At 41.3% G+C, this 27688-nt stretch overlaps 1 protein-coding gene and 1 long non-coding RNA gene across 5 annotated transcripts in view; one reads left to right on the top strand and one right to left on the bottom strand.

The window, feature by feature from the left end:
- Nucleotides 1–15884: 15884 nt before the first annotated feature.
- On the top strand, nt 15885–18843 carry LOC121401219 (serine/threonine-protein kinase N2-like). Its single transcript, XM_041585549.1, has 9 exons — nt 15885–16514; nt 16619–16694; nt 16782–16873; nt 17054–17227; nt 17829–17891; nt 18085–18161; nt 18244–18386; nt 18519–18626; nt 18733–18843. The coding sequence occupies exons 1-9, from the start codon at nt 16429–16431 to the stop codon at nt 18841–18843; spliced, it is 930 nt and encodes a 309-aa protein (XP_041441483.1). The 5' UTR covers nt 15885–16428.
- Nucleotides 18844–23103: 4260 nt separating this feature from the next.
- The window catches only part of LOC121401096, a 65310-nt gene continuing 60725 nt past the window's right edge, over nt 23104–27688 (bottom strand). Inside the window, exons 15-18 of one of the 4 annotated variants that reach the window (XR_005966099.1) lie at nt 26307–26677; nt 25849–25927; nt 24282–24346; nt 23104–23244 (exon numbers count right to left, since the gene is read on the bottom strand). This is a non-coding gene — a long non-coding RNA (uncharacterized LOC121401096). Of the gene's footprint in view, nt 23245–23339; nt 23444–24280; nt 24347–25848; nt 25928–26306; nt 26678–27688 lie in introns of those variants that run through there. The other 3 variants (XR_005966100.1, XR_005966101.1, XR_005966102.1) reach the window with 3 other exon arrangements.

The following is a 27688-nucleotide window of genomic DNA, read 5'->3' as shown; positions in this document are numbered from 1 at the left end:
AAAACAAATGCTCTGTAGGGCTAGTGATGTGAGGGTCAGGTAAAACTCGACCCGCACCTGACCCTAACCTGCAAAATGTTGCCATTGTAGGACCTGCTCCTAATCTGTACCCACGTCTTCTCATTCTACTATGCTACTTCTGTGTGCGGATAAAAGGCAGGGAATGTTCAAGAGCAGAAGAGGAGTGTACTTCCTTAACCCTAACCTGAAATAGTTGGCCAAATTTCAACCCACCCAACTGGAGTTAAACCCACGGGTCACTGCGGATTCACTGCACATCACTACTGGACAGGACCGGACTGGGAGTAAAAAGCAGCCTAGGCAAAAAAAATCAAAGCAGTCTGGACAAAAAAAATCAAAGCAGCCCAGGCTTGGCCAGAGAAGAGGCACTTATGGGGTAATATGCTTTATTTACCAGTAGGTCTTTCCAGCTGACAGAAGCTCACCCATTCCGATTAGAAGAAAAGAGGAAGAATATTCTGAATAATATACATTATTCATATCAGTCTCTTTCCAAGTGGACCTTCGTTCTTATTTAAAAAGTAATTTGATCTGGCTGTGCTCTGTACCTTGCGGCCAAATAAAATCCAGTGTAAGGTGTTGAGCACAACATCGATGAGTACTGTACATTGCGGCACAGTCTGTATCATATGACATACGGCAGTAAGTACAGGGCCCTGCTGTGGACTGTGTAAATCAAGAATCCCTGACTTGAGCTTTTAAATGAGTTAAGGCAGTGATCCCCAACCAGCGGCTCATGTTGCTCTCCAACCTATTGGATGTTGCTCCCAGTGGTCTTATTTTTGAATTTCTGACATGAATGCAAGCTTAAGATGCACAAAATAATGGGTGCTGACAAACAGAGTCTCCTGTAGCCTCCCAGTTCACATAGAGACTACCAATAGCCAATCAAAGTCCATATTTGGCACCCCCAGGAACATTTTTGCATGCTTACGTTGCTCTCTAAATTCTTTTACATTCAAATTTGGCTCACATGTAAAAAAAAGGTTGGGGACCCCTGAGTTAAGGGATGGGTAGGGGACTGGTAGGAAGAGGCTGACAAGATTTTTACTGGAAGATCCTCTTGCATTAATTGGAGATATAGGGGATTATATAATTAAAGGCACCAAATTTTCAAAGGTCTAATCACCTATAGCAACCAATCAGCAGGTAGCATTTAATGTCACCTTTTTAAAAGCAAACTGGTTGCTACAGGTCACCACACTTGTGCAAACTTTGTGCCTTTTGTTACATATGGGGGTTATTGTGCAGCATTCTTTATGGTTGTTAGACAATAGCTCCCAATATGCTGGAGAATCTTGAAAGTTATAGTCCAGCCAGTCATGCAATCTGTAAAAATAAAGTATATAGACACTGAAGTAATATATTATTATTGTCAAACACACACCATATTATAATAAATTGAACCTACTTATTGCATCAGACTATACAGTTTTGTGTAGCTTCTCAGCATTTTAAAGGAAACCTATGCTCCTCAAACAATGTAGGTCTCTATAAAAGTATATTGCATAAAACAGCTCATATGTAAAACCCTGCTTGATGTAAATAAACCATTTTCATAATGATATACTTTTTTAGTAGTACTATATGTGCCATTGGGTAATCATAAATAGAAAACTGCCATATTGAAAAATAAGGGCTGCCCCCTGGGATCGTATGATTCACGGTGCACACAAACAAACTATACATGTTAGGTCACATGAGCCAATTATAAGACAGAGTTCTGTTCTGCTTCCACACTTCTTCCTGTTTCAGTTAGAGCTGTAGTATTTATGGTCAGGTGATTTCTGAGGCAGCACACAGACCATCACAAAATGGTGGTTCAAGGCAAGATATGTAAAAGGGCAATGTTTACTTAAAGGAGAAGGAAAGGCTTGGTGCACTTGGGTTGTGTATTATAAAGAAATAATACAGAAAGCAAATGATTCAAAAACTATAAAAAAATGAAGTCCAATTGAAAAGTTGCGTAGAATTAGACATTCTATAACATACTAAAAGTTAACTTAAATGTGAACCACCCTTAAAGTCAATTTCTATAGTGCACTGGAGGCCTCAATGGGGCAGCTTTATGTTTGGCTTTAGTGTCCCTAAACCTTCCTGATCTGTTTATTAGAGTTGCAGTATAAGGAATCTATATCCCTAAAACTGTTTCTCCAACCCCTGACTGTCATGTGACTTTGCTGGCAAACTGAGTTTACGAATGATGCAAATTTAGCTGTGAATGTGCAAATTAGGGTGCTGACGCCTGTTTTTTTCTGGTTGTTTGTTATGTTTGCTTGTTTTCACCCAGCATACATACAGTTGCAGGTATAATTTAGTCCCTGTGTAAAATATATAATAAAGAAGTATAATGAAGTGAGTGTAGGACTGGCCAGACCAGGGATGACTTTGACATATTTGGCCAGTTTGAATATACAGGTGTGGGATCCGTTATCTGGAAACAGGTCATCCAGAAAGTTCCAAATTACAGGAAGGCAGTCTCCATTATATTACAATAAGTCACATTTTTAACAATGGTTTCCTTTTTCTTAACAGTACCGTGTACTTGACCCTAACTTAGATGTAATAGATCGGTATAGGAGGCAAAAAAAACAATTTTCTTTAGTAGAATTGAGGTATGGAGAGCCAAATAACGGAAAGACCGTTATTGACTGTATTGCAATATATGGACAAAATAATTCCTGTTTTAATATATTGATAATTGGCTGAATGCAAAAGAACTTTAGGGGTAAATTTACTAAGCGGTGAAAATTCACAGTCATCGCAACACTTTGCCAGGCGAAAATTCGGTCACATTTAAAGTTGTGTCCAGGGCGCCAAACGCTGGCTAATTTTCTGTAGCGTTATTTCGGCAAAGCAAGCAAATCCTAGTGCAACTTCGTTAGAGGTCTTCGGTCAGGCTAATCTGCATACGGCGGGACATTTAAGGTTGAATAGACGTATATATATGTTGCAGCAAATACATTACACAAGTCCAACAATTAGTAAATTAAGGATAACTTGTAAGAGGGCACACTTAATATCTTAATGTGACAATTTGTAAGGGTCAATGAATATACTGTATATATGTATAATGAGTGTATATATAATCACACACTCTCCCTACCCCTTTACACTTAAAGGAGAACTAAACCCTAAGAATTAATATGGTGAAAATTGCCATATTTTCTATATTGAACCAGCCTAAAGTTTCGGCTTCTCAATAGCAGCAATGATCCAGGACTTCAAACACAGGGGGATCACCATCTTGGAAGTGTCTGTGACACTCACATGCTCAGTAGGCTCTGAGCAGCTGTTGAGAAGCTAAGCTTAGGGGTTGTCGCAAAATATCCAGCAGAAAATGAGTATTCAACCTAACCTACTATGTTACTATGTAAATCACTAATAAAACGGGGGCGTGGCCTGCAGCTTGATGTGAGCAGTCGCACTTGTTGAGAGCTCCGGTGCCCAAACTCCTGAATTTACCTGACAGATCCGCATTCGACTGATACAGTGGAGCACCCCTGGGATCAACTACCTCCCAGACATCTGATGGGCCAAAACCGAGCTCAAAAACGGGCCTCTGAGGCGGCGGCGAAGCTGGGAAAATTTGCCAGAGACGGCAAGTCTGCGCAAGATGGCGCCTCTCCCTCTCGGCCTAGTTCCCCGGACCCAGATGACCCTGCATCGCAGTCGGAAACGGCTGAGCCTACGCTCTCGGATTTGTTGGCGGAGATCCGATCCACGAGAGAAACATGTGCTTCCCTGATTACCGCTACGACGGAAGAGATCAAGGTAGATCTTTCTATCATTAAACATGATATGCAGAAAATCAGGGAGCGCGCCAAGATGGCGGAGCAGCGGATTAGCATGCTGGAAGATACTTGCCTGCCATTGCCTAACACGGTGCAGCAGCTACAACAGTCTCTGAAACAGGCCCAGCTTAAAGCTGATAATATGGAGAATAGGCTCCGCCGAAATAACCTACGATTTGTGGGTTTTCCAGAGGGAGCGGAGGGGGACAGTCCGGAAACCTTCCTGGAACTATGGCTTAAAGATACCTTTGGGACTCACAATCTCTCCACGACATTCGCCATAGAGAGGGCCCATAGGGTCCCTACTAGACGCGGGCCTCCAGGTACTCCTGCGCGACCACTAATTGTACGCCTGCTGAATGCGAGGGATCGTGACAAATTTTTGAAATTGGCTAGAGAGAAAGGCAGCATTACATATCAAGCCAGCAATGTGTCTATTTATGCGGATTTCTCAGCGGAAATACAAAAGCAGAGAGCCCAATTTGCTGAAAGCAAGAGGAGATTGAGGGCGCTCAATTTACAGTATGCCATGATGTACCCCGCACGTATGAGGATCTCCGTTGATGGAATTACCCACTTTTTTACCTCCCCACGAGACCTCAACGACTGGCTTGATCGCAACGGGCGCAGGGGTGACCCGGATCACCCGGATCCACAGTAACTGGCCCTGGAGGTGGTTTTCTTGTTGGAGCCCTGTCCTCGCTTTGTCCATGGGTTTCCTTTATGTGGCGGCCCTGCATTCCGGATATCTTTTGCGCCACCACTTTGTGTTGGGCCTCGGATTCAAGCACGGGACTGGTAGTAAGGGCCGCTAAGGCATATTTTACCCCCTTACTTGTCGTTTGGGCAGTTGGCTTATTTGATTTTCATGGGGGTGTATTATGCATGTTGAACACTTTTGCGTATGTGGACATTATGTCTCTGGACTTGGACGGAGGGCACCGTTTGGAGCTGTTCAAGTGGCTATACTTTTAGCTCGTTTTACGTTTCCTGTTTTGGCCACCCCGGAGTGACCTCTCACTTAAGGTTATGGGTAACATTCTACCTACTGTTGGGGATCTGGGTAGAAAGGGAGGGTTAGGGGACAGATTATGGGATTTTTTTGTAACAGTTTCTTTCTATGCACAGAACATGTTCAGGGAGGTTGATGTCGACAACAATGCAGATACGCAAATTTTGTTACCAGGGAGATTAAAGCCACCATGACCTTGACCCTAGTTAGTTGGAATGTGCGGGGTATGAATCATCCCATTAAAAGACGGCTGGTTACTGACTACCTGAAACGTAGGGGTGTGGGCATTGCTCTTTTACAGGAAACGCATTTGACCGGTAGTAAAATACTTTCTCTTAAAAAACCCTGGGTAGGCCTCCACTTCCATGCAACCTATAGTACGCACTCTTCAGGTGTGGCGACTCTGGTGGCCAAACACGTCCCTTTTCAGCTACTGGGAGTCCAATCAGATGCTAAGGGGAGATACATTTTTCTGCATGCTAAGGTTTATCATCAGGAGTATATCATTGCCAATGTGTACATCCCGCCTCCTTATGATCCTACTTGTGTCAGACAACTTATTCAATTTATGGCCCAACACCCCCATGCACGGGTTATCGCAGCTGGGGATTTTAACTCCCTGCTTGATACTGATCTGGACAGGCTGCGAATCCGCCCACATAGTACTGTAGATACCAGCTCTAACTTAGCTGCCCTGATGAGAGGTGTGGGGCTTACTGAAGTATGGAGGCACCTTCATCCACACGATAGACAGTATTCCTGTTTTTCGACATCACACTTAGTGCTATCCAGAATAGACTTTGCTTTTGTGAACGATACTTCTCTTGCTTCTGTGCAGAGAGCAGCATACCTTCCTAGGGGTATAACAGATCATGCTCCCTTAGAGCTTACTCTTAGTGTAGGTGTTGTACAGCCGCAGAATAGGTGGGCACTAAACCCAGTTTGGTTAAAAATCCTTGACAATGATAAGGAGCACGAGGTAATGCTCAAGGAATTTTTCCAACTCAATGCTGACACTGAGGACCTGAATGTATTATGGGATTCTTTTAAAGCGTACTTACGAGGCCAGCTAAATAATGAGATTATAGGGTATAAGAAGCAGTCTAGACAACAACAAACCCAACTAGAGAGTGATATAGTACGTGCTGAAGCCCAACTTGCTGTCTCCCCTACCCCTTTGCAATACACCTGCTTAAAACAACTTCAGGACAGCTATTCGCAGCATATGTGGGAAAGGTCGCAGCATAGGCACCTGTTTACCAAAGCCAGGGTGTTGGAGCAGGGGGAGAGAGCAGGTAGAATGTTAGCACTGCTTACGAGAGAACAGACTTCCCCCCCAGTAATTACTCATATCAGAAAGACTGCAACTGAGTTGTCGTCAGACCCAGAGGAGATTAAGCGATTGATAGCTCATTACTATGCTAACTTGTACAGCTCTAAATTACCTGATGGGTGCCTGGTGGTGGATGAGTTTTTACAATCCCTGAGATTTCCAGCCCTAACTGAGGAATTTAGGGAATTCCTAGATCAGCCATTGACGGTAGTTGAGATTGTGGAGGCTATAGAGTCGTTTCCAGTGGGTAAAGCTCCTGGCGCGGACGGGTTGCCCATAGAAATTTATAAAAGACATGCTGCCACTTTGGCTCCTCTCCTTCAAAAAACATATGGGTTTGCTCTCCAAAAAAAACTGCTCCCGGCATCTATGTATGAAGCCACCATCATACTCCTCCCTAAACCAGGCAAGGACTTAACAAGCCCAGACTCCTATAGGCCTATATCTCTTCTCACGGCTGACGTTAAGATATTGGCCAAGGTCTTGGCCAGGCGACTTGCGCAAGTTATCCCACATATGGTCACTGAGGATCAAACGGGGTTTATCCCGGGGAAAACAACAGCTCATAATGTTAGAAGGCTCATGCTTAATCTCACTATTGACCACTCTAACTCGGGCCAGAGAGCGATTGCAGCCTTAGATGTAGCAAAAGCATTTGACACGGTGCAATGGGCATATTTATGGAAAGTAATGAAGGCCTTTGGTATTGGTCCATATTTTACTTCGCTTACTCAAATTCTGTACGGGGCCCCTACTGCTTCACTACGAGTTAATTCCTCTCAGACCGACAGTTTTACCCTATCCAGAGGCACCCGTCAGGGGTGCCCTCTGTCGCCCCTGCTCTTTGCCCTTGCAATTGAGCCATTGGGACTGGCAATTCGGCAGAACCCGCATATCAAGGGGCTCCTGACAGGAAAGCGGGAGGAAAAAGTTCAGATGTATGCGGATGATACTCTAGTGTACCTGGGTGACACCTTGGGTTCTCTTGAAGCACTATTAATACTTACTAACAAATTTGGGGAGGTCTCGGGCCTGCAAACCAACCCGGCTAAATCCTCCTTATTTTTGATCGATCCTGAGGAGGCCTATACGTTTCCTACACCATTGCCACTACAACTAGCCTCTCACTTTACGTATCTCGGTGTCAAGGTGGCCCTACCATTATCGACTTATTATGAGTACAACATTGCCCCTCTGCTACAGTGGGCTCGTGATAAATTTCAGGTCTGGAAGCAACTCCCACTGGGACCGACAGGCCGTATACAAATCATTAAAATGGTAATAGCACCCAAAATATTGTATGTGTTGTGGCAGGCGCCAATTAAAATAGGCAAGGCCTTTTTTAACGAACTAGCCCAGACTTTTAGGCTGTTTATTTGGGGTAACTCTAGAAGTAGACTCTCCACTGCAACCCTCCATAGGCCGAAAGACTTGGGGGGAATGGCTCTACCAGACATGCAACTTTACTATCTGGCATCTCAATTGTCTCAGGTTTGGACCCTTAGATACTCCGGCAATAATGAGGCGCTGTATCAGCTATGGCAAGAAGTGTTGCAAACGGAACTACCCCCAATACATGCTTTGGAAGCCACGGGCCTGGGGGGCCTTAGGCCCATTACCAACCCAATATTAATATCCCAGAGGTATATTCTTACCTTAGCGAATCAAACTATTAAAGCAGACTCTTTGGGCCCGCTCTCTCCGCTATGGTATAACAAAAAACTTGCCCCTCTTGATATGCTAACCCCACCTAAATCCTGGTTGGAAGCTGGCATTTATGCCTTGGGGCAGATCTGGACTGAACAGGGTATAGCTTCCTTTGCCCACCTAAAAGAGGTCTTCTCACTGCCTGATTCGCAATGGTTTACCTACTATAAAATCCGGAGAGCAGTTCAACATTCCCTTAACTTTAGGTCCACTCAGTTGTCTGTGTCTCCAGTCGTTGAGGTGTTCCAGCAGGAACAGCCTGGTCACAAAATAACATCGTTTTATAAAGCCCTCCTGTCGCCCATAGTTAAGAGGTCGCCCTTGAAGGTCAGAGATAGATGGGAACTGGATGTTGAGCAGATAACTGATGATCAATGGGATCAGGTGCTTCTGACCCCTCTGTTAATCTCTCCCATATATAAGTACAGACTGCTTCAATTGTATTTTATTCATAGGGCTTACTATACAAGAACTCTGCTACACAAATTGAATCCAGAGATTTCCCCTATGTGTTTGAGGTGTAATCAGGAGGAGGGGACGTTCATACACACCTTCTGGTCATGTCAGATAATAAAACCATACTGGCTAGCGATACAAGAGAGAATTACTAAACTGTGGTACCTTCTGGGGATGGATCCTCCCGTGCAGTTAGCCCGCCCAGCCAAAAAAATTGTACTCAAGTTATTGTTCCAGGCCCGTAGGCTTATTGCACAACACTGGAAAGATAGGAGCCCTCCCACCTACCCTGAATGGGAAAAATCTATTCAAGAAACTCAGGCCGTAGAACATTTGATTGCTAGGAAAAATGGTACAGTCAAGCAACATCTTTCTGTCTGGCAATTGTGGATTATTGAGAATGCCTAGTCTTCAGCATGTGTATGACATGATATGTTTTCTCACTGTACTTGATCTCCTTTATGTATCTTCTTGGTTTGTATTACCAAGCTTGTGTCCTGCTGAACTGTACGTTTGTGATTCCATTGTTGTACCTGCTATTGTTGTTCAAATAAATCTTACCTGAACTAAAAAAAAAAAAAATCACTGATAAAACCTTACTTTTTATGTTAACCCACAGTTACAGAAAATCATTGTTTACTATACACACAAGATCTCACAGCTACAGACAATTCCCCAAGCTTATCTTGCCTTACATCAGAAATCTGTGACATGGAAGAGATGACATCTATACATAATACTTACCAATCCTATTAGGAGACAGGACAGCACTGGACTCTCTACCTGCAAGACAAAACAAAGAATAGTTAGTTAAATAAATACAAAATCCAACAGAAGTATAATAGATTCAAGACTTAATGTGCATCAGGAATCAGATTACATCTCCCAATGACTAGAATGGTCAGTCCATATGATGAATTTTTCTGTTAATACAATTTCTGCAATACAAATACATGTACAGGTATGGGACCTCTTATCCAGAATGATCAGGACCTGGGGTTTTTCAGAAAATGGCTCTTTCTGTAATTTGGATCTTCATACATTAAGTCTACTAGTAAAGCATGTAAACATTAAATAAACCCAAAAGGTTGGATTTGCCTCCAAAAAGGATTAATTATATCTTAGTTTGGATCAAGTACAAACTACAGAATTATTATTACAGAGAAAAAGGAAATCTGGATTATTTGGATAAAATGGAGTCTATGGGAGACACACTTTACATAATTCAGAGATATCTGGATAATGGGTTTCTGGATAATGGATCCTATACCTTTGCTGCAAATGTTGCTAGCCTTCCTCGTTCTTATTTCTCCCCTTTTCTCATCTCCTTTTCATTCCCTATCTTTAACCAGGCAATAGAAACATGTTTTTTATTTATACAACTATATGATACTGAATGCTTTAACACGTAATAAAAAATGTTGCTTAATATACGCTATTGAAATACAAAAAATAAATAAAAAAAGGAAAAAGTGAATAGCCAGCAATCTAATGCATGTTGAATCTATATGCAACACATCTCTGTCTGACATATCTTGGAACATGCTGGTATGGTATTACCTCTGCACAATTAACAAACCCACTTGGGATGGAACAACACAATCTTGCACTACAGTCTGTTCAATACTTGATGAGAACTATGTTCATACCATGAAACGTGTGTAGTTGCTGAACTTCTAGCAGAATACTTTGGGTGCAAGCTAGGGGGCAGGAAGCAAGTGTAGCTCCACCTTCTCCACAGCCAGGAGGGCATTTCTTCTGTAGGTTCTCTCTGAAGTACCAATTTTGCCTCTCATTAGTTTTCATGAACATAAGTGGGAAATTCAGAGTAGGAGCCTCATGGTCGCAGCACTCCTGCTCCAGGTGCCCATTGAAACATGACCTGCTGCCATCTTGCCCATGTACTAACCCTGTGGGTTCTGTCAATAAGGGGGTTACTATTTCTGCTACCCTAATTTACCTTATCTCCATGTACAGGCTGTGCACAAACATACAGGGCATTGTCTGCTGAACTGCACATCGTAAATGCAAATATGTCTGTGACTTTCATGGAAACTCTATGAACCAAAGCTAGAAATAGCTCAAATCTGAAAATACACCAGCTAAAACCTGTCGAGGTCATGTAGAAGTCAATGGCAGAGGTCCCTTGAACAATTCAAAAATGTTTTTAGCCTTCACAATGTTTGAATTTTTTTTAAGTGCTCTGTGCTCAAAAACTCAATAACTGAGCAATTCAAGTTTTTTTTGCCCAATAATATGATTATTCAGGTTTTTCCCCCTGAATGCAGACAGGCGTTTTTTACATTTGTATTTTTTTATGAATAAGCACACATTCGAATTATAAGTTTATTTGAGGTATAAAACAAAAACCTCACAAACTCAACCTCTGATAAATAACCTCCTTACTGTATCTCTTTGTACAGGCTGTAAGGGAATTTAGGGGGCTGTTCCTACTGGCTTGTGCTTATTATAGAAGAGTAACTATACTGGCACAGCTCTATAGTATCTGTCTGTACAGGCTATGAGCAAACAGTGTTTAATACAGAAGAATACCTATGCTGGGAAATGAGTGGGCTCTCTGTACAGGTCCAACAGTCAAGCAGCCTGGTCACTGCCAGAGTAATGAATGATTTGTGCTGCTTAAACACTCATCTGCCCCTTTATTAGTAGAACCTGCCCCCCCATCCATACCTTGTATATACCACTTCACCTACTAAGCACAAAGCCCTTCCTATTGTGTAGTGTAACCCCCCATCTCTACCCACTATTCAGGTAAAGGAAAGGACCCCCAGGTTACACTAGACTTGACTAGCAGCAGTGATGAATGAATGGATCTGATAGATATAAAGCACAGAAACTGCACTGACTCAAACTCATAAACATACAAAGCAAAGCTCCGTGTCCATAATAAGCTGGGTATGTACTGCACATCTAATGGTAAATTATTGCCATATAAACCTCATTAATCAACAGGGTACACTTCCCCTTTAAGAGCAGGGAACAGAGGTGACTTCATCCCCTAAGGATGACAGTTGGTTCAGACCGTTGGTTGACTTTGCGAGAGAGAGGTGAGTGTACTTTTGCTCTGATAGATTTTATTGTCAAATAACCCATTTCTTAACAAAAAAAAAAGGGTAAACATTTGGGTGACATCCCTCAGACTAGTGGATGTTGCTGTTCTCATTGATTTTAGTGAATTTAGAGGATTGTCCCCCAAAATGGGCTTGAGAGATGCCTTTACTCTTAGTGCTGGTTGGGAGACACAGACCCAGGATTTGGCAAATATGCAACGCTGCAATCAAATATACTGTACACCTTTTCTACTGAAGGTAACATTTGGGGACCAGTGTACCACACCATAGGGTGTTCCCAGTACTGACAGGCTCCTTAGAGTTTTGCCCCTCTGTCCTGTGGTATCTGCCCCCTGGGTATCTGTCCTGCTTTTTTGTACCAACATTGTAGCTAAATACATGTTCCCCTTTATCCAAGTACTGGAACTAGGGGTGGGAAGCAGAAGCACGTGCCATAGGGACAGTTTGGGGGTGCTAGCAAATGATTGGGGGACATACAGCAGGGTCCCATAGAAGAGAGGAGACATCATACCCAGGGATTTGACAGTTGGTTTAGTCCGTTGGTTGGCTCTGTGTTAAGTGTAAATTCCTTCTGAGAGATTATTTGGCCAAATAACCATTATTTTAGTAAGAAAAGATGGGAAATGGTTGGGTGACACCCCCCAGACTAGTAGATGATGATCATTTTACTGACTTTAGGTAATTTGGAGATTATTCCCCTAAAATGGGCTTGGGAGATTCCTTTAATCTTCGTGCTGGTTGGGAGACACAGACCCTGCATTTGGCAGTTATGAAGGACTAGCAGCAAATATACACTTTCTTTCCACTGGGACCCCATAAAAAGATAACATTTGGAGACCCCTGGGCTATGTCATAAAAGTCCTAATTCTATCATTCTATTCGAGTGCCCAGTATTGACAAGCTCCTTAGAAATTTGCCCAGTGCCCCGTGGTTTCTCCATTGCTCTTATGTACCAACCTTAACATGTAACTACATTTAATTGAGTTACATAGTTACATAGTTAGATTGGGTTGAAAAAAGACAAAGTCCATCAAGTTCAACCCCTCCAAATGAAAATCCAGCATCCATACACACACACCTACCTACTTTTAATTAAATTCTCTATAAAAAAAAACATTAATTTGTTTTTAGTACGTTTTATGCACTTTTCCTTCAAATACGCCGGCTGTGGGAGGCAAATAGGTACATGTTAGGGGAATTATTGAATAAAACAATGTTGAATTGCTAATCCCTACAGTTACTCAGTAATACAGCCCTAGGGCCTAATTCCCCTAAAAAATGGTTACTGATGGCAGCCCTGCCCCCCAATCTACTAAATCTTGTGGGTGTCAAGGTGCCCAAAATCTGCCCGTGTTCCATTGCTAGGGGTAGTGAGACCTGTAGTGGGTAGTGCAGAGCTAAGGAACAGAAAGGCAACACAAATCACTGTCTCGCTGAGCCTAAACCTGTTCTTCTCTAGCTATAGCTGAACTACAATTCCCAGCATCCCCTGCGGCATAGTTGTAGTTCTAATGCAATGTGTATTTAATGTTCCCTGTCTATTTATTGCTTCATTTGGTGTCAAGGGTACCACTCATCCTAGAAACTGTAATAAGCAACTGTCCCTAGCATCAGCACTAGTGTGGATGATATGTAAGGAAGGGCCAAAATGGAAATATTAGTAGCAAAAATCAGAAGAATAAATTCCTACAATAAAGATCCCTAGTGTTTATGGGTGCAGGGAACTGATCAGAGTAGGTCCCCTGCCAGTAATATACGGCAGTAATATTCAGCTATTTTTAACCTTTAGTCTGTACAGTCCCCTAAGTACATTGGGGTCACTAGGACCCACAACTTGGTTGCAGGGGTGTCCAGGGCCTTGATTGCACCAACCTTTTGTATGTGCCCTAATTGGCTTCTTCATTCTATTAAAGCTGCTACTGGTTGGTGTTACTGGTTATTTCGGAGCAGCAAACATATTCAGTAGCGCAGTATAACTGGGAAGAATAGAGAAAGGGAAAAACAGTATTCACAGCTTTATGTGTCAAAGAGTGTTTGGCTCACAATCTCTTTTTGTCTCTCCCCAAAAAAATGAAATACTAAGAGCGATCTTAGTGATCTGAGCGATTTGCAGCGACTCCAAAAAGCGACAAAGAAGAGGATAAAGAAGAAAAAAAACAGTCTTTTTAAAGACTACCAACTTACATCAAGAGCAGAGAAATAACAGCAACCTGCTCAACCCATTGCGGGTCATCAGGAGGAAGGTAGGGATCCTGAATTTATCCCTCTGATAATATTTATTACATAGCAGATGAGGTTGAAAAAAAGACACACGTCCATCAAGTTCAACCTTTTTGTCTAAATAAAACCTGTGTAACTGCTAGCTGATCCAGAGGAAAGTGGGGGGCTAACAGTTATAATGATCTGATTTGTGGAACAAATAAATGGGAGGGGATTGTCTGAAAAAGGGGAGGGTCTGGGTGGACCTTTGACTTGTGACAGGTACAGAAGCAAGTTTTTATTTCAGAATTCAGGGTTTAGTGGAGCCGATAAAGACACTGGGATGGGGGGACATATTAAAGACGATGATTATTGTCGTTTTTAGCTACAAATAGTCTTTAAAATTTCCACATATATATATTTGGGAGTCAGGGGCTGAGATCCCGGAGCAATATTTGGGCTTCCAACAGTGCGACAGTCATGCTAATATAGTTCCAGGGGTAAACTAGCAGAAAATATGCACTTGTATAAGTACATTTATAAGCAACTAAAATAGTTTAATTAATAGTTTAATGATATTAGTTTAAATAATAGTTTAATTTAAGGGCTAGTTCTCTTAGAATGTCCTATGCACGGTAACAGCAGGTCATTGTTAATATGTGTAGTGGGAAAGTTACAGAGAGATGCTTGTCTTGAGCTTGCCATTTACCAGCAGCTACAAACATTTGTATTCTTTATCTCCACTAAAGCAGTGACTTGTACCAACCTTTTTTTCCTGATACAGGAGCGTCAAGATGGGCGCCAAACTGTGCAACATCCTGCACCGGCACCGGCACACTGAGGTAAGACAGATGGAAATATAAAGTCGTTGTTTCATGCCTGACGATTAGAGTCCTTGCCACCAGATATAAAGGGGAACTGTCACTGCAAAAGAGAAAATCCTCAGCTTACAAGAAATATTTTGCAAACCTGTTTGACAAACATTACGGTTACATTTTTCAGATGTTCTTCACAAATATCACATAAAAAATGTTCAATATTCATTAAAAGTTTGGGAAGATTTCAATTGCTTAATCATTTTTTTCTTGATTTTGTTCCCTATTCTCTATAGACTGTTGACATCAATCAGTCTTTTGATGCTTGTGAGCCCTGGGTGAGTATTTGCTTTTCAGGTATGAAGCAGGAGCTGCTGAGAGACATCCGGAAGGAGATGAGGATAGCAGCAGGGGCGCAAAAGCTGTACCTTGTCACCAAGGACAGACAGTCCAAAGCCCAAGTGAAGGAGCTGAGGAACATCAGTGAGAGGAAGGTGAAAGCCCTTTTCTCCTCTCTCCACAAGCTCAATGAGCAGCTAGCTCAGAGGGAAGCAGAGAATTCTCCAGGTAAGATATAACAGTCTCTGGCCTCTTTCCTATTGGCATTACATGTGTGTCATCATAACATCACATCCACTACCTCTTCATGGACATTAGGTTGACCCAAATTAGATTGAGCTCAAAAACAAAAGGACTGCTCAAAGCTCATCTTCCCTGTAGCTGCTTCATATGTTTCCTATCGGGTGCTCTGTCTGCTGCATCCCCACTGCTAAGATCCACATCAACACCAAAGAATTGGACGGCACTCCGATCAAAAGGAATACATGTTTATAGCATACTCCTGCAGGGATCCTTGGGCGTAGGATCCCTGCAGGAGTATGCTATAAACCTGTATTCCTTTTGATCGGAGTGTTGTCCAATTCTTTGGTGTTGATGTGGACCTTTAGATTGAGCCCCACAGAACTATAGATGACCTTCATATCTTTTAAATTTATATTTTAAAACAATGTTCATTGGCAGCATCTTAACAAATCAAGAAAAAGGTCTTAAGCCTTAGATTCAAGAATGTTGTATTTGAAAATCCTAATATCCTTCAAATTTATTTGCAATATTTCAGATGCAGTTCTGGAGACTACAAGGGACACCGATGTCAACTTCCCTGCACCAGAGATCACTGCACCTGAGGTTCAGGTCATTTCAGACCCCGCCATCGATTCATCACAAGTGAGTATTTTACATTGACGCCATTCATTTCTTGGACACAAACACTGCCCTTATCATATCCATGTAAAGCCACATTCAATAATTGCCTGTCTCTTGTTTGCAGCATCAACATGAAGAATCATCTGAGGAACCTGTTCCAGAGACAGAACAGCCGCCTGAAGAACCATCTGACAGGTAAGGATATTTTGGAGTTTATTAGAGATTAAATCCCTATCCCATACTTTTATCAAATAAGAACAAAAATATCTTCACAATAACAGGAATATTATTCTAATTAAAGTAAGGTACCAACAGATGAAATGATTGGCATAAAAAAAGAGGACAGGTGGTAAGATGCCCCTTCATTTGGCCGGGAGATTCCACAATACATAATTGTACAGTGCCATCTATGAATTATGGCTAGGGGTGCTGTAGTATTAAGGATTATGAAGAACATACTTGCTAAGGGAAGAAAAAAGGATAGCATGAAGCTAATAAATCACTAAGGGAAAAAAATGAATTAGAATAAACACTAACCCGTCATTATATTTAAAGGGACTTACCTGTAGAAGATACAAATGAGGAAGCTGGGGAAGAGGCAGAATCTGTTGTTGAAGAAGATCCAGTGCAACAACAACAACAGAATGAGGAAGAAAGGTAAACTCACACTTTATATGGGAGGCTGCGGTTAAGACTGATTTCTACTATAAACTTGCATTATACTAATCATGTACCTCAATGACCTCTTCCCAATAGTGAAGTTCCTGAGAATGCAGAAGACTCTTCTGAAACATCGATGGGTCCTCTCCCCGGCGATTACAGCCCCATTCCAGAGGATTCTCAGGCTGAAGAGATGACAGTAGAGGAGGCTGAAACGACACAGTAAGACAAAGCCTCAATATAAGACATAAATACATACATTATTAATATAGATATACATTGTTTTTCAAGATGCACAAAACACAATTTATGTTATTCCCTTTCAGAGAGCTACAGTTCAGCAGTTTTACAGCAAAGGACTTTCGCCGGATTAAGGTTTTAGGCAGAGGAAGCTTCGGCAAGGTAACTGATTGAGTCTCTAATTAGGACTTGGATCTTTAGCAGCATATACAGGGTAACAATGACACTAAACTCACTTTCTAATTCCAGGTTCTACTAGTAGAGTATCTTCCAGCAAACATCTATTGCGCTATTAAAGTGCTCAAGAAGGACAACATCGACTCCACTGATGATATAGAACAGTAAGTTCATGGGGAATGATTCCATAATTCTCTCATTTTGCTTTTGGAGCAGTTGCTTTCTGTCTCACAATCTTTTCTATTTTATATACTTTTCTTTCACTTCCCTTCCATTCACCCAGTTGCTTTTGTTACCAAGATAATTTACTCTGTGCCGGACTCATTTTCTCTTTTATATTTCAGCATTTTAACAGAGAAGCAAATTGGGCAGTTGGTGAATCCACACAGTTTTATAGTGGACTTATACGCCACATTCAGCACCAAAAACCAGCTGTTTTTCATCATGGAGTTTGTGGCAGGAGGCAGTTTAAGAACCCACCTGATGAGGAGCAAGCACTTTGATCTACAGACAACCAAGTAAGTATAAATGACAGTAGGTGAATATTTGTCCCAGAGTTATAGGAGACTGAGGAGTAGGGGAGGATAATGATAGTGGCAGAGGTATGCTACACTAATAGTAAAGGGTTTTCACGTTTGAATTAATCTCTAGTATGATGTAGAGAGTTATATTCTGAGGCAAATTGCAATTGGTTTTAATTTTTTATGATTTGTGGTTTCTGAGTTATTTAGTTTTTTATTCAGCAGCTCTCCAGTTTGCAATTAGTTTGCAATTAGTTAGCCACATAACCCTAGCAACCATGCATCGATTTGAATAAGAGCCTGGAAAGAAGAGGGTCTGAACAGAAAGATGAGTAATAAAAAATAGCAATAACAATACATTTGTTACCTTACAGTGCACAGTACCTTTTGCTTTTTAGATGGGGCCAGTGATCCCCATTTAAAAGCCTGAAAGAGCCAGAATAAGAAGACAAATAAATAAAAAAATGTACAAAAAGGAAGACCAATTGAAAAGCTGCTTGTAATTAGCCATTCTATAATATAATAGTTAAGCACCCCTTTAAGATTCCTCTATGAATGTGCCATATAATAATCAAATGTCATTTTCTTATTCTTGCAGGTTCTACGCTGCTTGTATAACGCTTGGTTTAGAAGGAATTCACAGCAAGGACGTCATACACAGGTAAGAGTTAATAAAGGGGGATTTGTAGCTGTTGCAATTTAGTAGCAGGACAATTACAGGTTGAAAGTCACTGCTTGGAAAGCTAAGGGTAGGAAAAAGAACAGGAACCAGAATTCTTTGAGCTTGGCTTATGGCTCAGCTATTTCACAGCAGTTTTAATGTGTCATAACATCTCCCTTTTATTTTAATACAGAGATTTAAAGCCGGGGAATCTACTAATGGATCAAGACGGCTACATCAAGATCGCCGATTTTGGGATGAGCAAAACTGGTAAGAGCCACCTTGTATTATTACACAGAGCAAAGGGAACTCATTTAGGGCATACAATTATAATTTTTCTTTTTTTATCAAGGCATTGGATATGGAGACCGCACCAACACCATGGTTGGGAGTCCTGCTTATATGGCGCCCGAAGTCGTGATGGAGGAGGAGTACTCAAGAGCCGTCGACTGGTGGGCTCTTGGCGTCATCGTTTATGAGATGCTCCTCGGAACGGTAAGCAGCAATTGCCACTGGCCAGCTATAGGTGGATGTATTAAAGTTAAATACTGTTCTTTATCTATACTCATCAAACACTCTGTATAAAAAAAGCATGGCCTCCTAATAAATACCCATGAATCATTTCAGAGACCTTTCACCGGATACGACAGGGACTTTATATACGATTCCATCGTGGAGGATGAGCCACAGTACCCCTCATCCCTGGACTCCGAAGCAGTAAGCTTCATATCACAGGTAAGTAGCGCTGAGCTTTCAGTTTATTATAATCAGAGACCACTTTCTCTTGAGTTCCCTGAAGCTTCTGCTTCTTCAGTGTAACGGCTATTTTCACTTCTTGTAGCTGTTGAAGAAGAATCCTGAGGAGAGGCTAGGTTCCACCCCGGGGAATGCCGCAGATGTAGCAGAACATCCATTCTTTAATGTAAGTCCCCTTTCTGTATTGTTCAAATAATTATCCAAGAGTTACAGTCCTTTCATATCCTCAGCTTCTAATGATGAAACTCTAATAATGAGCATTTGCTATGGTGCCTATTTTGCAGGGCATTGTCTGGGATGATATTATCGAGAAGAACGTAACAGCTCCGTTCGTACCCAGCCTAAATGGACCGGAGGATGTGGGGTATTTCGATGAGGAGTTCACCAAACTGTCAGCGAATCTGACCCAGCCCAAAGGACCCCCTGCTGAGATGGCAAGCGAGATCGATGAAGCCTTTCTGGACTTTAACTATGCAGCATTTTAAGTCCAAAGGGGATGATGGGTAAGAAAAGACCTAATTAAAAATACATGAAACACAAGTCAGAACAAGAAGTGCCTAGCGTTAGTATTCCTATAGTTATGGGTGCAGGGGCACTGATCAGAGCAGAGCTGGGTATGGGAAGCAGCCATATTGGGTGCATGCAGAGCAAAGTGGAATTTATGGGAATATTGAGATGATTACAGGAAGAATTCACTGGCACACAAGGGTTCTTTCAAGCAGGTACAAGCCCTTGCTATATTTTATTTGCAGAGGTGCAATGTTTCGGGGTAAACCCCTTTATCTTGATGCTTGATAAAGGGGTTTACCCCGAAACGTTGCACCTCTGCAAATAAAATATAGCAAGGGCTTGTACCTGCTTGAAAGAACCCTTGTGTGCCAGTGAATTCTTCCTGTATTCGTATTGTTGAGGTTGCCGAGGCCTCCATCACAGTGCACCGGGTCATCTTATCGTGGAGAGCCAGGGTGTGCAAGCGTGGTAATCTTGTACTGATCGTCAATATTGAGATGATCCCTGTGATGATTCTATTTTTGTGGTTTTTGTATACGTGGCAAAAACAATCACAAAAAACTCTCAGGCTGCTGAAACCTGTTCACATTCCAAGGAAACCAATGGATGTGTATCTTCATCATTTGGGCAAGTAGAAAGCCACCATAAATTTCACCCCAAATGTCACAGAAATCACAACTGTGCAAATTGCTTAAAAATACATGGAAACCAGTGATTTGTTGATCACAAGTTGTTGGAAAAGTTGCAACCACAATTAGTCAATATTTTTATTTTGACAAACCACCCAATTTGTGATTAATGTGCCCCAAAGTAATATAGGGTTTCAGGAATATCAATTGCCAAGTAAAATATGAGGAATGCATTTCAAATTATATTGTTTTTCTTTTGCAGGCTGGAGTTGGGAAAATGCACCACCTGACAGCTCCACCAGGTAAGAGTACCCCAATTCCACCAGCAGTGCCTTCTCTACCATAGCATTACCAACAATGTCTCTTCTGCCTCCCTTTCCACTATAATACCATCAGCAGTGCCTCCCCTTTCCTTCTACTGTAATACCATCAGCAGTGCCTCCCCTTTCCTTCTACTGTAATACCATCAGCAGTGCCTCCCCTTTCCTTCTACTGTAATACCATCAGCAGTGCCTCCCTTTCCTTTATCTGTAATACCACCAGCAGTACCTCCCCTTTCCTTCTACTGTAATATCACCAGCAGTGCCTTCCTTTCCTTCATCTGTAATACCACCAGCAGTGCCTCCCTTTCCTTTCCACTGTAATATTACCAGCAGTGCCTCCCTTTACTTGCACTGTAATACCATCAGCAGTGCCTCTTCTCCTCTTTACACCCCAATATGGCATCATAAACAGGAGAACCCTTAAGCCACTTGGTGGAACCTGCATTCCATTTTACTCCATCTCTCAAACTGTAGAGGCCGGGGTCTGCAGACTTCCTGGGGATCAAATGGAATGAAAGGAAATGCAGTTTTCACTAAACAGCTTACTGGTGCTCATGTGCATGCTGCCATTTTCCTTACCGTTTCCATCACACTTGATGTAATATGGTGCATTGATCCTGGGAGCAAATCCGATTGCCGTTAAGGGGTCAGGAAGGAATTTTTCCCTCTAGTGAAGCTTCACAGAGGTTTTTTGCCTTCCTCTGGATCAAAAATTGCACTTTTTTCATTGTTATGATTAATAAAGCTGTGTCTTGCACAGATTAACCGATGAGCCACTGTGTGTGTGTGTCTTTATTCTGGGTATTGGTCTCGTTTGGCAGGGGTAACAAATAAGGGGTAGTAAGCGAGAGAACTGACCAAATTAGCAATGAAGAAACATTGAAAGGTTTAGTACCTGTGGGTGAGAGACACAGTCCTCCAGCGGGCATGGCTCCTGCACCAAGCATTCTTACACTGGGTAACAGGATGGAGATTCTGTTTATAATGGTCATTCTGGGCACCTCCATCATGGCAATAAGGCTGTATACTCAGTGCACCCACTGGCACATGCACATCAAAAACCTGGAGGGAAAGAAAGAAAATTTATAAGATAAACCAGAGTTTAATTGAAACTGACACTTGAATGTATCACATTAAGAGCATATGGTTATAAAAGGGAATGAAAAATAAAACATTTTGAAAGCATTCAGTGTATAGAGACATAGTCTATATTCCAATATCCAGCAACCATATTTAATATGAGGAATGGATCCCATCCTCAATTTCATAGTCTGGCCTATCAGGTGCCTCCACCATATGGAATATAACACACATGAGCAAACTGGCTCTCACCTTCCCTTCTCTCCAGCCCTGAGCCCCAATCAATGAAGGTTAAAATGCACAACACAATATTCATTGGGCAGATGAGAAGATGCATGTGGGTACAAAGCCTGAACCTGCCTTGTGGGGTTACTATACAGCCATTTTTCCTGTGAACACAGAATACTGGCAGGTAAGCAAAAATGCACACGATCCATCCATATTACAGATCCCCCATACTAAGATAAAGGGAAATCCTTCTGATTTGTGACACACAAGTAACTGTTTTCTATGTGTCAAATCCATATCCCTTTCCAAGTGTATTATAAGTTTAACAGGCAGGGAAACATTCACTGATTTGTCCAAAAATCTTCATCTTCTTTGTTACATGTCTGGAATTGGATACGCAGGTGTTTAGCAGGTGTCAATTCTACTGTCAGCACCTTCTCCCCTACCCTACAATCTATAATTTTGCCAATACAACATTGTCTAGGTCACTCTAAGACTATCGTGTCACAGAGCAGGTTTGTCACATCAATATCAGAAACCCATTTACAGGGGCACTGCTATCAGAGGGTGCAGAAACGATTTGACACTTGTGACCCACCAGCAGGCATGGGCAACCTCAGAAAATGTTCGGGGGAAGCAAATTATCAATAAACCTGGTTTCTAACACTAATGGGGTTATGTAATAAAATACACTAAGTTTGCCCAGGGGTAGTAACCTGTAGCAACCAATCGTCAGGTAGAATTTACTAGTCACCTGTTTAAATGCATCTTATTGGTTGCCATGGGTTACTGCTCCCGGCAAACTTAGTGACTTATATTACATATGGGGGTAAGCCTGTACACAGTGGTGTAACCACCAAGGAGAAAACCCTATTATCCTAAGGGGCCCATAGTCTTAGGGGGTCTGGTAAGGATCCGTAACCCCACCAGAACCTTCCCCCTTAGCCTGCAGTCTAAATTCTGCACCGTCTCCCACTTTTACATTAAGTGAAGGGAAAGGGGTCCTTAGTTCTGCAACTGCCCGTATACACTATAAACTATGTGTTAAGTTAATGCGAGGTGATGTGTATAAAATTAATTTATTGGCAAAACCACAGCTTCCATTAATAGTGTAACTATATAGGGGGCACTGGTTCTGTAAAGAGAGTAAATCATCAAGATATGTTGTACTATTAATATGACTATAATACATTATATGTTGGAAAGAAAGGCTCAATCTGAACTCATCTGATTTCCCAATACTTAGCTCTGTGGATGTAATTTGCTGAGTCAGAAAATCCCAGCAGCACTGCATTCCCAAATAATCCAGATTTTAATCCCTTTCATGTCAGAAAAAAACAGTAGTAGTAGTAGTTGCAAAATAGTTTCTGGGGCCTCAACAATAGCTATGACCTCCTGTGTAGGATCTATGGCTACATACACCCATGTATCGTAGCAATTCCATGTTATACAAATAACATACAATTCAGTGAAGGGAATGAATTCCAAGTGGAAGCTGTTGGTACCCAATCTAACTAAGTGCCCATTGCATCTAGAGTGCCCCCAAGTCAATATAAGCAAATTGTGACTCAGGGGTGTGGTCGGCCATGAACTGAGCAAGACACAGGCAGAGTGAGTCCAAAGAGAGACTTCCACGGCGTTTAAAAGGGGGAAATGCATTAAGCGATTCCCCCCAGGCAGAAAATACCTTCCTCGCAGAGGGCCCCCTCATGGCTAAAGGAAAAAGAAAGATGCGTGTCTCCAATTGACATTGTTTTATAGCACCCGGCGAAGAAGCATACAGGCAAATTAAATCCAAGATGGTGCCATATCCTCCAACTTCTTTTCCTGAACATGAGAACCAGCGACAGATAAGTATACAAAGCAAGTCTCCCCACACAAGCTATCCCAGTTAAGGGAAGATAATAATAAAAGATAACTAACTTTCTGTACAGGAGCTTTGCTGGATACAAACACCATTATGGCCAAACATGCCAACAACCGAGCAGCAGTCTAGAAGTCAGAGTGGAAGATAAACAGCAGAGGCCTGTACAGAGAGATACACAATAAACAGGACCAATAACAATTACACATCTGGTTTCATGGAAATGAACATTTTGATATGGTGCTGTTGAGAAATAAATCAAATAATATACAGAGATCTGTTATCCATAAATCTGTTATCCAGAAAGCTCTGAATTACGGAATGGCATCCATAGACTCAATTTTATACAAATAAGCCAATTTTTTAAAAATCATTTTCTTTTTCTCAGTAACAATAAAACATTACCTTGTACTTGATCTAAACAAAGATATAATTTATCCTAATTGGAAGCAAAACCAGACTATTCTGTTAATTTAACAATTAAATGATTTTCTAGTAGATTTAAGGTATGAAGATCCAAATTATAGATCCTTGGATCTTTGTTATTTGGAAAACTCCAGGTCCCGAGCATTCTGGATAACAGGTCCCATTCCTGTGTCAGATTTTAATAGTTAAGTCAGCAACAACCCCTTATTAACCCATTCATGGGAAATTAGGCAAAAAATTAATTGCTAGAAAACATTGGAGCTAAAAAGCTGTTTGGATGGTGAACTTTCCCTTTACCTAAGTTAAGTGAACTGAAAGTAAAGCAATTCTGTGAGTACAGGGGTCTCTCCCATAACCTAAATAGACCACATGTCTGTGCCACTAGCTATGAGGCTGAATAGAATTTCTGTGCAGATAACAAAATCTGACCTATGATTTATTGCTAATGCCCAGACAGATCTGGACTACCCACTGTCTTTACTCACATTTTTCTAACCACTTCTCACCACAGGGAACATGTGCAAGGCTAATGATAACTGCCACTGATTGTAAACTTGTTTCCAAAATCACCCACCAATTTTTATTTCCAAACGGGATGCTTAAACTGCAGCTTGAACAACGACCCCGTGACACTGCATCCTGAAAAAGTATGAACAAAACAATCATGAGAACCAAATATTATAAAAAAAAGCCACAACGTTTGCATTTTAAAATAGTTACGTAGTCCCAGAATCCTGATCCCAGTGCTCTTCATACACGTCATACATATCTATCTATAAGTAGGGATGCACCGAATCCAGGATTCGGTTCGGGATTCGGCCTTTTTCAGCAGGATTCGGATTAGCCCGGCCAATATGAATCCTAATTTGCATATGCAAATTAGGGATGGGGAGGAAATTCGTGTGACTTTTTGTCAAAAAACAAGGCAGTAAAAAATTAGGATTCGGTTTGGTATTCTTTCGCGAGGAATTCGGGGGTTTGTGCAAATCCAAAATAGTGGATTTGGTGCATCCCTACTTCTAAGTCATTACTGTCATTTTTATAAAACTCATCTCCCTTTTATTTTATGTGCTGCTACAGGCATTGGATCTGTTATCCAGAATGCTGATTAACAGGTCTTTCTGTAATTTGAATATACAAGTCTACTATAAAATCATGTAAACATTAAATAAACCCAATAGGCTGGTGTTGCTTCCAGTAAGGATTAATTATATCTTAGTTTGGATAAAGTACAAGCTGCTGTTTTATTATTACAGAGAAAAAGGACATTTTTTTTTAAAAATGTTTAAAAATGTTCAATTATTTGAATAAAATAGAGTCTATGGGAGATGTCCTTACCGTAATTTGGAACTTAGGTAACAAAACAGGTAAGATAACAGGTTTCCAGATAACGGATCCCATGCACGTATTACTGTTGGACTGTTACTGCCTAAATATTTCTCCTTCCCTTCTTGATTTATTGAAATGTTTTTGCTCTTTCCACTGGACAGTTTATCTGATTTATCCTCCGCAATCTCCCCTGAAGTGAGACAACCTGATCTGTTTGTGGACTTTTCTCATTTATGGCAAACTTGCAAAGGCGCCAGAGTTTTCATTCTACATATTCTTGTTTTTTCCTTTTTTTGTACCCTCTGCTTAATGTTCACAGGCTTCTTTAGTTTGTGATGAATGCCTTGTGGGCCAGGGGAAGATATGTCATGTAGTAGCTACTCCGTAAAGTCTTCATATTCAAATTGATTGAATTCATAGTGGTCAATTTTGAGATAAGCAAGATATAAAATATACTATATATGTGCAAAAGTGCACTCAGTGGTGCCGCACCCCTCTCCCGCTTCTCTCTTGAAACTTTGTCGGAGAGGGTCAAAGAGGGGCTGCATCACTAGTGCACTGAGCATTATAGCACTCTCTCTGCATTAGCGGAGCCAAATTTCCAGTTTAATAACTGTAATTTAAGCTCTTAAAGGAGGCGGGTTTTTTTCTGCCCCTTGTAACTGGCCGCTCACTGCCTGCTGAGGCAAGGCTCTCTCATGGCAGGAGTGTCCCTGATAAATGATCTTGTTTAAAAGTGATAAGTAATTCAACTTATCGAATCAAACTGAGCAAAAGATGGTCCAGTCCAAGGCTACCAAAATGCCACATACCTCCCAACTGTCATGTTTGTCGCAGGACTGCTCTGTTTTTGACAGCTCAGCCAGCAGTCCCAGGTTTCTCTTTGATCTCCTGCACGCAACAGCCAGAAAAAGATACAACGTTTCTAACTTAATTGGCTTTTAGCAGAGAGGCCAAAATATGTGGCAGGTGCACTTTGATATGTTTGTAACAATTAAAGATATGCAAAGAAACAATGCTAACTATTTAGGATAAGCAGGTCTCTTGGCGAAACTGCGTCTTTCAGCTTAAAAGGACAATTCACCTTCATTATCAAAACTGTAATAACATAAAAACCACAGAAATGTGTTCAAACTTTCATAACCATTTTGTAAAATGAACATGGTAATTAGGAGCAAATCGGGTTGTCCCTCGTTCTCTTTCCACAATGTTGGGAGGAATAATGCCATATGTTAACTTCATTTACACACACAGAGGTGCAGAGAATTACCGTATGTTGTTTCAAACATAGTGCAGTGTGTACGCTAACTTTTTACTTACAGCTGAAAGAAAGAAAATAAAAAAATTACTTTGTATATCCAAAAAAATGGCATTGGTGGCCTGAATAATGTTTTTAAGGAGAACAAGTTTTAAGTTACCTGCATCCTGTCATGTGTTTATCTGTTCCTAGGTCTCCCTTGCATGGATTTAAAGTGAGCACATTTTCAGTATAATATGCCCCTAAAATATTTTCTCTTGTGCATTTGTTCACCCAGAGAGGTGCAAGGGGTTCCTGGGAACAGGGGAAAACCTGGTGATGTGCCCTCGGGAGGTTTTCACTAAGAAGAAGAACAGTTGCACCACCAGCATAGAAAAGGTTATCTAAAGGAAAAAACAGTCAGGCTCTGGAAAACAATGCTTAGAAATGGTAATGGCCACTGCTTTAAATTAATTTACACACAGATCAAATGCAGTTCTTGTATAAACTGCTATTTGCAACAACATACAGTATTTATGAAAGGTTGATCCAGCCAGGACTACAACCATACAACCAAGCAGGGCCCAATTAAAAAAATACTATAACTATAATACAGGCTTGACCATTCAAACCAAACTCTTTATATCCAAATTGTTATATTACCCTACACATGAACCCAGTGTATAGTTTATCTGCCATATGGTCATCGCCTGGTCATAGGTGGCGAAGGCAAGTCTGGCGCAAGAGGTAACGCTCAGTAAAATCCGCATCTTAATGAATTTAGAGATGAGAAATCCGCCAGGCTTTAGAGTGCAAAGTTGCACTACTCTCTAGCACTGTCTAGCACTACTGTCTTCCCTAGCGAAGTTAAGCCTGTGCCCGTTAGTAAATCGGTGAAGTACTGAAATGACATCACGCTGGCGAAGTCACTTCGCACTTTAGTAAATTTGCCCCTATGGGTTCAACTGGTGGTGAAAACAATTGTACATTCCCCTATGAGTTTTATACTACACTATGGTGGATCATGGAACATTTTATGTTTTACCATTTTAACTAGTTCCGATGCCTGAATGTCTCTGAAGCCCACACAGTGTTTACAATGCAGTAGTCTTTTGTAAGAAAATGTGTCATTTACAGCACAAAGTGGCTTCTGAGTGTCTCAACAATACACTTGCCACACTCAGAGGTTGCCTACAGCTCACCTATTGTAAATATGCACTAGAGAAAGGTGTCAACTTTGATACAAAAAACACCTGTTATTGTACATCACAATATATATATATATATATATATATATATATATATATATATATATATATATATATATATACACGTGGTACAGGAGGCTCTTTATTAGCCTCATGTAGTTCCTGATACCAACACAAGGGGGCTATTTACTAACAAACAAATTATGA

This window comes from Xenopus laevis, chromosome 3L (assembly GCF_017654675.1).
Source record: "Xenopus laevis strain J_2021 chromosome 3L, Xenopus_laevis_v10.1, whole genome shotgun sequence".
NCBI lineage: Eukaryota > Metazoa > Chordata > Amphibia > Anura > Pipidae > Xenopus > Xenopus laevis.
The sequence above is the reverse complement of the archived record's forward strand: the minus strand, read 5'-3'. Positions and strand labels throughout refer to the sequence as shown.

Bases quoted from the DNA above. Each gene is read 5' to 3' on its own strand.
- LOC121401219 (XM_041585549.1), top strand. From the start codon at position 16,429: ATGGGTCCTCTCCCCGGCGATTACAGCCCCATTCCAGAGGATTCTCAG. The intron at 18,162-18,243 runs GTAAGAGCCACC...TTTTTTATCAAG, and splicing joins TTTTGGGATGAGCAAAACTG to GCATTGGATATGGAGACCGC. The intron at 18,627-18,732 runs GTAAGTAGCGCT...CACTTCTTGTAG, and splicing joins CAGTAAGCTTCATATCACAG to CTGTTGAAGAAGAATCCTGA.